The sequence below is a fragment of the Setaria italica genome, chromosome IV (genome assembly GCF_000263155.2).
Source record: "Setaria italica strain Yugu1 chromosome IV, Setaria_italica_v2.0, whole genome shotgun sequence".
Classification (NCBI taxonomy): Eukaryota; Viridiplantae; Streptophyta; class Magnoliopsida; order Poales; family Poaceae; genus Setaria; species Setaria italica.
The window spans coordinates 22221331-22230716 of NC_028453.1; the positions used below are offsets into that span (position 1 = coordinate 22221331).

The 9386-nt window shown below is 44.2% G+C and overlaps 1 protein-coding gene across 1 annotated transcript; it reads left to right on the forward strand.

The window, feature by feature from the left end:
* The first annotated feature begins 6773 nt into the window (after positions 1 to 6773).
* On the forward strand, positions 6774 to 7433 carry LOC106804271. Its single transcript, XM_014805037.1, has 2 exons — positions 6774 to 6851; positions 6993 to 7433. The coding sequence occupies exons 1-2, from the start codon at positions 6774 to 6776 to the stop codon at positions 7431 to 7433; spliced, it is 519 nt and encodes a 172-aa protein (XP_014660523.1).
* The last annotated feature ends 1953 nt before the right edge of the window (positions 7434 to 9386 follow it).

The window sequence follows — 9386 nt, forward strand, 5'->3', positions numbered from 1 at the left end:
GATAATAGCAGGGGTAAGGTATTGTCTGAGGATGCCATCAAGGTGAGTGAGAATTTCATGCTCAAGCGAGTTGCTCTTATTGACTCTCTTGGTTTCAATATTCTTTCAGTTTTGCAACTTCTTGATGATGGCTTTGAGGTTTGTTTCAAGCATGGGACTTCACGGATTTTAGACTCTCGAGGCGATCTTGTGTGTATGATCATTCCCGAGGGTCAAGTGTTTCGAGTGGATTTCTCTAAGTTATTTGGTCTCTCTCGTTGTCTAGTTGCTAGTTCATCTTTTGAGCTTTAGAAGTGGCATAGGAGATTGGGTCATTTGAGCTTTGATTTGCTTTCCCACTTGAGTGTTCTTGATCTTATTCGAGGTTTGCCTAAGCTAAAATTTGAGAAGGATCTTGTTTGTGCTCCATGTCATCATGGCAAAATGGTTGCTGCTTCTCACCCACTTGTGAATTAGGTAATGACTGAGCACCTAGGGGAGCTTTTGCAAATGGATACAATTGGTCCAGCTCGTGTTTGCTCAGTTGTTGGGAAGTGGTATGTGCTTGCAGTTGTTGATGATTTCTCGAGGTATTCATGGGTTTTTTCTTCTTGGAATCTAAGGATGAGGCATTTCCTTTTGTTCAAGATTTGATCTTGAGGTTGAAAAATGAGCGACCTACAAATGCCATGAGTGCTATTCGTAGTGACAATGGCACAGAATTCAAGAATGCTCATTTTAAAGCCTTTTGCAATTATGTTCGTATTGAACACCAGTTTTCATCGCCTTATGTCCCTCCTCAAAATTGCGTTGTTGAACAGAAAAATCGAACCCTTTGTGAAATGGCTAGGACGATGCTTAATGAGCATAGGACTCCTAGAAAATATAGGGCTGAAGCCGTCAACATTGTTTGCTATGTTTCCAATCGAATCTTCTTGCGAGCTTTCCTAAAGAAAACCTCATATGAGCTGATGCATTGACGCACCCCCAAAGTAAGTCACCTGAGAGTGTTTGGCTGCAAGTGTTTCATTCTCAAACAAGGAAATTTTGATAAATTTGAGTCTCATTCTACGGATGGTATTTTTCTTGGATATGCTTCTCATAGTCATGCTTATCATGTGCTTAACCTTGAAACTAACCAGATTGTGGAAACTTGTGAGATTACATTCGATGAAACTATGCCTTGCACAAACCCTATCCCTGAAGCTGCAGATGAACATGAAATGGGGCAAAGCATATTTGAAGAAGAGAATGAGCATCTTGACAGTGGTGATGAAGAAGATGATGAGGTTGACCATGCTCAAGTTGCTACTCCTGTACCTTCTACTTTGACTACAAGAGTTGATGGACCTATCTCTACTTCAACTACTTCAAGCCATCAACAAGTACCATTGCATGATGATGAAGAGGAAGATCAGAGTGATCCAGCTGCTATTGAGGGGGGAGGCGACTTCAGAGTGAGGGGCTCCATGACACATTCAACATAACCATCCTCCACAACAGATGATCGGTAACTCGCATGAGCACACCACTAAGCACAGCTCTAGGCAAATTTCACACTTTGCACATTCTGCTTTTGTTGCCTCTTTTGAACCTCGAGATATTGGACATGATTTATCTGATTCAAACTAGGTCAATGCCATGCATGAGGAGTTAGAAAACTTTGAGAGAAACAGGGTTTAGATTTTAGTTGAACCACCTCCAAATTGCCACCCTATAGGAACAAAATGGGTTTTCAAAAACAAACAGGGTGAGGATGGGTTGGTTGTGAGAAACAAAGCGAGGTTGGTTGCTCAAGGTTTTAGCCAAAAAGAAGGAATTGATTATGAGGAAACCTTTACCCCTATTGCTCGTTTGGAAGCGATTAGAATCCTTCTAGCCTTTTCTGTGGCTAAAGGTTTTAAGCTCTTCCAAATAGATGTGAAAAGTGCCTTTTTAAATGGTTTCATTGAGGAGGAAGTGTATGTGAAACAACCCCTTAGTTTTGAAAATCCTAAACATCTTGACCGTGTCGTCAAACTCCAGAAAGCTCTCTATGGCCTAAAACAAGAACCCCGAGCGTGGTATGCTTGGTTGAAATCCTTTTTGCTTGGGAATGGGTTTGAAATAGCGCCAGTTGATAAAACACTCTTTCTCCTTAGGCAAGGCAATGACTTGTTGATTATTCAGATATACATGGATGATATTATCTTTGGTGGTTCTTCTCATGCTTTGGTTGCCAAGTTTTCAGATGATATGAGCAGAGAATTTGAGATATAGATGATGGGTGAGTTGACCTTCTTCCTCGGGCTACAACTCAAGCAAAGCAAGGATGGAACCTTTTTGCACCAAGGAATGTACACGAAGGATGTGCTGCAGAAGTTTGACATGGCTAACGCCAAGCCATTTTCAACTCCTATGGCGATGACGACGGCTTTAGATGTGGATGAAGGTGGAGAACCGGTGGACTAGAAGGTGTACTGGAGCATGATCGACTCCCTCTTGTACCTGACGGTGATGAGGCCAGACATACACTTCGCCATATGTCTGTGTGCTCATTTTCAAGCTTCACCAAGAACATCTCACCGTCAAGCCGTAAAGAGAATCATGAGGTACCTTCATTTTTCACCTGAGTTTGGTTTGTGATACTCTGCTTCCTCGACACTCACACTTTATGGATACTCCGATGCTGATTTTGCTGGGTGTTGGTTGGATCGCAAGTCCACTTCTGGTATCTGCTAGTTTCTTGGTTCTTCTTTGGTTTCCTGGTCTTCCCACAAACAATCCAATGTTGCTCAATCTACCACAGAAGCCGACTATGTTGCTGCTGCTAGTTGTTGTTCCCAGTTATTGTGGATGATCTCCACTTTGAGAGACTTTGGTTTGAGTTTTTCCCATATACCCCTCCTTTGTGACAGCACGAGTACCATTAGTGTAGCCAAGAACCCCATTCTCCACTCAAAAACCGAACACATAGATGTGAGATATCATTTTCTGAGAGATCATGTTGAAAGAGGGGACATTGACCTTGGCTATGTTGCTACCCAAAACCAACTCACTGACATTTTCTGCAAACCCCTGGATCAAACCACTTTTGCTCATTTGTGAGGGGAATTGGGCATGTGCTTTCCTTTTTGAGTTTGGTTTTGGAGCTTCTCTTGTATTATATCTGTATCATTTTTAGTTTAGTTCTTTTTGCATTTGTAACATAATGCATTGTGTATCATATTGCACTGGATGATCTTCTCTTATATGCCCTGACTACTATTTTATGCTACCTGTGAGCTAGTGTCTTGGTCAGTCATTTTTGATGCAATGTGCAATTATGCTCTTGATGATATTGTGTACTTACTGAGATACCTGTTTTTGAAATCCAATGCTAAATTCTATTTTATTAACTTGCTATCATCCATGAGTAGATGCATGGTTATGGTTTGCCCTTGTTTGAACGCTGGTTCCAAATCTAGCTTGTGGTTGGAATTCATGTTCTTCTCAACTGGGTCAAAGATCTAGGTGTCATTTCAAATGTTTAGCTCATGATGCATTCCTTGGGGAAGCATGGCTTCTTTGTGTCACAAGGGCACTTCATGTACTTTATTTTGTATGAATGATGAAAAATGATGGTAAAAAAAATTTAGTAAATCACCAAATTTTTGTGCTTAATGTTAATATTCTTGTTTGCTTAGTTGTTACAAGATGTCTACCAAAAGAAGTAGGCACTTGGTTTCAACAAGCTTCACATAACTTGTGATGCATATGTGGGTGTTTGCAATGATCTCTTGTTAAGAATGTGTATTCCTTGTATGGACTCTTGATGGCCTAGTTTATTCTTGCTTGGGTGATTCTTGACTAGGTGTTTGCTCATGTGGTGATCTTTTTTATACATTGCTAAAACTTGATACTTGCCTCACCTCCTGTTCATAACATAATATCTTCTTGATGGTGATGCTCTTGCTCTTTCTGATCCACCAAGCATTTTTTCTCTGTTATAGCCTTTGAGAGTATTTTGTGGTATATCTAGAGAAGCTTGATAGATTATGCATTTCATAATTTGCATCTTGTGCTCTCATGCTGGTCTTGATGTTTGCATTGTAAACAAGGGGGAGAGAAATTTACTCAAACTCATTTATCTTTCAATTGGGAGAGATTGCATGTATGCATGTTTTCAGGGGGAGTGCATATGTTCAGGGGGAGTTTTGTGAGCTTTTTATGCTCTTGTGCTCTGCCGATTGTGTTGAGCTTTTTATCTCTTCTTGAGTAGCCGACGGTTGATTTGAGCTTGTGATCTTCACATGATTGCTGTTTAGCACTTTTTCTGTCTTTTCTTGAGGGATCATGTGATTTTATCTCAGTTGTGTAGAGCCGTTGCCCTTGTCTTGGGGGACTAAGATTTTCTATTTTGACTTTCATGTTTTCTTTTCCAAACTATGAATTTGTCTTGGGTGTTATCAATGCACTCATCAAGGGGGAGATTGAGGACCAATGGTGGTCACCCTTGGATGATCAGTGATTGACAACGTTGTGTTGGATTGATGTTGCTCTCGGCTGGTGATGTGCAGGTGTAGGATGCGGTGTGACGGCCGACGGTGTGCGGTGAAGGATGAACGTCAGTAGGCTTGTACTGATGGACTTGACGAGTCTGGGTGGAGTCATGGGCGGTCTACATGGTGCATGGAATGGCAAGAGAATATGATGGGATGGAGATGGCATCGGTCGAGTCAAGCAGGAGGCTTGGCAGAGGCCGGACACGCGTCAACATCGGGAAGGTCGTGTGGCAGCCAAGTGAAGATGGACGGTTTGGGTGGTTGGGGCCTTAAAACCACTGCGCAGGCAGGTTTTTCGGTTTGGACCTCAAAACCCGGGGTGAGCCCGCTGCGGCCGGAGGTTCGAGAAGGAGGGCACGCGGCATCATCGTGAAGCTTGCATCGAGGTGAAGCAAAGTCGTGAAGGTGGCGTGTTTGTTCAATGAGCGCAGAAAAACTTGGAGCAAAATGCCCCTGCATGGGTAGTTATCCTAGTTGTAGTTGTAGGGGTAGTTTAGTCATTCGTCCTGGACAACAAATAGGGATGGGGGGCTGGTTATTTCAGCACCTCTTCCACCTCTTGCTTTGTAGCTAACTATCCTTAGATTAGAGCCTAGTCTCTTTCTCTCTCTAGTCTCTCTCTCTAGAGGTCCTCAGATGATTTGAACACCAAATCCGTGTATTGAACCGAAGATTGTTGCGGGAATGGAAGCCCTAACCTCCTTGTGACATCCAGGATTTGGGGGATGATCTCTTTGTGCAATTCCAATTTGTGTTCTTCATGTTCTTTGCTTCTTCCTCTCCACCCCTTTTGCATTCTTGTTCGATTCGTTATCTGTGGGGGTTTTTGAGTCAAACCAATTATCTTGAAATGAACTAGGCATGAGTTGAACCTTTCCACCAAAGGATTTTGATTGAAACCTCATGAGTTCAGAGATTGGGGTGATTCAATTTTTGGAGTTGAAAAAGTGGTGCTTTTCATGAGATTTGAATTTCCTGTGGATTGACAAATCTTTGAGCAATGATTTCTTAGGAGTAGCTTCCCTACTGCCTTGTAATGCCTTGGTTCAATTTTGATGGCAGTTGGTTTTGATTTGATCGAAAGTCGGGAGAATTGGTGTTCGTGGGTTTGTTTTGGGGGGGGGGGGGAGGTTCTGTCTTGCAACTTGCGGACCGCCCGCCCCTAGGTCTCAGACTGTCCGCTAGGGCTGAACTGTCTACCCCTGTGCTGCGGATTGTCTGCCTGTAGTCCGCAGAACAGTCAGAGACCATTCACCAGGGTTGAACCGTCCACGCCAATGCTGCGGACCATCCACCTATAGTCCGCAAAATAGTCAGAGATAGAGGCCTTAATTTTCAAAAGAAATTTTAGAGGCTCCCATTCACCCCCCCTCTGGTCACCGTTTCTGTCCTTCAGTAGAAAACGGGCCTTTAGTCCTAGTTGGTGGGAGCAAATCTTCCAAAAATCCATCCGGGATAAACCAATCGAGATGAAAGCGGGGGGTCTTTTGTCCCAGGTCACTCAACCGGGACTAAAGAACTAAAGGTCCTGCCACGCTAGGTGCATGACAGGGCCCTTTACTCGTGGTTGGTTTTACCAACCGGGAGTAAAGGGGGCCCCCTTTAGTCCCGGTTCGGTTTTCCAATTGGGACTAAAGTCCTCCTTAAATTTCAGGCGCACCATGCAGGTGCCTGCATGGCGCCTGTAGTTTCATGCATCACGTACGTACCCCTTTTGTTAACCTTTAGTAGTTTAGACTTTTTTATAATAAAATCAAACTAATATTTATACAATTACTATATATGCAATTCTTAGTATATATACAATTCTTAGCATACTATACAAATCTTAGGGTATTATACAAATCAAACTATCTACCATCTTCCCGTCAAGGTGTTGCTCGGAGCGTCTAATTTTTGTCCATCGTAATAAAATTCTCCTTGTGGATTTACCATCTCATCCACCAAGAATCCAATGAGACCTTCACATATTGCCGCTACTCTTTCCTTCAAGTGTCCCTGTTGAATATTTAACATCTATAATTTGGAAACAAGTGAACTTTACACGAATAATTAAATATAAGGAGGTAGAAAATAATTAACTATTTATAGTTTTGTTTTACGTACTTTATAGTTGTGCGGCGGCATCTTTTCCTTGGGTCCCGCAAAACTGTGCTTGTACTCACAAATGTAGTAGCTACATTGATTATTCCCGGGTTCCTTGGGTCCCGCAAAACTGCGCATGTACTCACAAATGTTATGAAATATTCGTGTTAAAGAATGTACCCCAAGATGCCCAACGGCCTAGAGTCGACCAAAATGGGGACTTCCAGCGGCCTGAGCGCCAAGTCAATATTATTGTGGGTGACTGTAACACTTTTTGCATCAACCGCCAGCAGAAGCTACGCTAACTAGAGGTGCATTTTGTCTCTATACAGCCAGTCCAGTATCTGCTCTGGTCCAAGCAGTCCATAACCTTCTCTAGGCAAAATCATTGGGTCCACATCCTAGGTCCTGGGTCTTACCCGTTGGTGGTCTGCACGACCATCGATCCCGGTCCTACTACCCAAGGTGCTGATTGACGGTGGCAGCAACCTCAACATCATCTTCTCAGAGACCTTGAAATGCATGGACTTTGACTTCGAGCGGCTCCAGCCCTGTGAAGAGCTTTTCTATGACATTGTCCATGGAAAAGGGTCCTACCCCATCAGTCGAGTTGTTTTGCCTGTCACTTTCGGTACACAGGACAACTACTGCACGGAGCACCTCACGTTTGAGGTAGCCAATTTCAAGACTTCCTACCATGCCATCCTTGGTAGACCTATGCTGGCAAGATTTATGGCGATCCCGCACCATACCTACCTTGTCCTAAAGATGCCAGCCCCAAATGGAGTCCTCTCCGTCTATGGTGATGTGGAGACATCATACAAGTACGACACTGAGGCAGTCTAGCTGGCAGAAGCACTTGAGCTACTAGCCAAGGCCACCGCTATGGTAGCCGAAGCTCAGAAGATGAGCAAGTTCCAGCTCGTGATCCCTAAGAAGAAGCCAACCTCCACGGTGCTGCAGCCTGACCCCAGGGTCAAGAAGATTTGCCTCGGCCTTGAAGACCTGACCAAGACGGCCCTCATTAGGGCCGACCTCACCAAGTTTGCTCTGAAATAACTCGAACATATTTGCGTGGAAGCCATCAGATATGCCCAGTGTCCCCAGGGAGCTGGCTGAGCACTCCTTGGACTTGAGCAAGATTGCACGGCCGGTCAAGTAGAAACTTCATTGCTTCACCCAAGATCGCAAGGAGGCCATTAGGGTAGAACTAAATAAGCTCCTAGCTACTGGATTCATCTGTGAATGTAAGCATCCTGACTTGTTAGCCAATCTAGTTCTTGTAAGAAAGAAAACTGGTGAATGGAGAATGTGCATTGATTATACTAACCTGAACAAACACTACCCTTAGGACCCTTTCCCTCTTCCATGTATGGACCAAGTCATAGACTCTACAGTGGGGAGCATCCTACTCTGCTTACCCAACTACTACTCGATCTACCAGATTGCCCTTAATCCAGCTGACCAAGACAAGACGGCGTTCATAACACCCTTTGGCATCTATTGTTACATCACCATGACCTTTTGGGTTGAAAAATGCTGGCGCAACCTACTAGAAGGCAATCCAGGGTTTCCTTGCAACACAACTGCATAGGAACGTCGAAGCTTATGTTGACAATGTGGTTATCAAGACAAAAGATGAGGAAAGCTTCATAGCCGACCTCGAGGAAACCTTCAACAGCCTCCGAGCCTCCCGCTAGAAACTTAACCTCAGCAGGTGTGGTTTTGGTGTCCCATCTGGCAAGCTCCTAGGCTTCATGGTCAGCCAAGCATCGAAGAAAACCCCTTCAAGGTGGCTACAATCAGAAATAGGACAAAGCCATCTTACAAGAAAGATGTCATGAAGCTCATAAGCATGATGGTGGCCCTTAGCTGCTTCATTAGCAAACATGGAGAAAAAGGTCCATCCTTCTTCAAGCTCCTCAAAAAGGCGGATAAATTTGTGTGGGATGACAAGGCCAGCAAGGCACTCAAAGAGCTCAAGGCTTTCCTGACCAGTCCTCCGATCATGACAACTCCAGCCGACCAAGAAATGTTGTACCTTTACATCTCTGCTACAACACACGTGGTCAGCACTGTGCTGGTCGTGGAGCGTCAAGAACCCGGCCATGCTTACACGGTGCAACGACTGGTGTATTATGTCAGTGAGGTCCTCAGCGATTCCAAGACCCGCTATACCCAGGCACAAAAATTGCTCTATGAAGTACTGATATCGTCAAGAAAGCTGTGTCACTACTTCTAGGCGCACAAGATTTGTGTAGTATCCTCATTTCCCATTGGTGAAATCTTTCACAACAGGGATGTCAACGGCTGAGGTGTCAAGTGGTCTATGGAGCTCGGTGAGTTTGACCTTGAATTCTGCTCGCGACATGCGATCAAATCACAGATTTTAGCCGACTTAGTGGCAGAGTGGACGGAAATCTAGAAGCCACCCTCCTTGGAGAGGACAGAACACTAGACCATGTACTTTGATGGCACACTCAACCTCGAAGGAGCGGGCGCGAGGGTCCTCTCTATATCCCCCAAAGGCGAACAACTCAAGTATGTGCTCCAAGTCCATTACAAGGCCACCAACAATGGTGCCAAGTACGAAGCTCTCATCCATGACCTTCACATAGTTGTTTCCCTTGGAATCAAGCGTATACTTGCCTTCGGTGACTCCAAAGTTGTCATTAAGCAAGTTAGCAAGAATTGGGATTGCATTAAGGAGCCCATGGACGCGTACTGTGCAGAAATCCGCAAACTCGAAGCCCACTTCAACAGACTCAAATTCTATCATGTCCCAAGGGACCATAATGT

Excerpts from the sequence above, each read along its gene's own strand:
- LOC106804271 (XM_014805037.1), top strand. The coding sequence starts at position 6,774 with ATGCCCAACGGCCTAGAGTCGACCAAAATGGGGACTTCCAGCGGCCTG. Across the intron at positions 6,852-6,992 it reads CAATATTATTGTGGGTGACT|GTCCTGGGTCTTACCCGTTG; the intron begins GTAACACTTTTT and ends TCCACATCCTAG.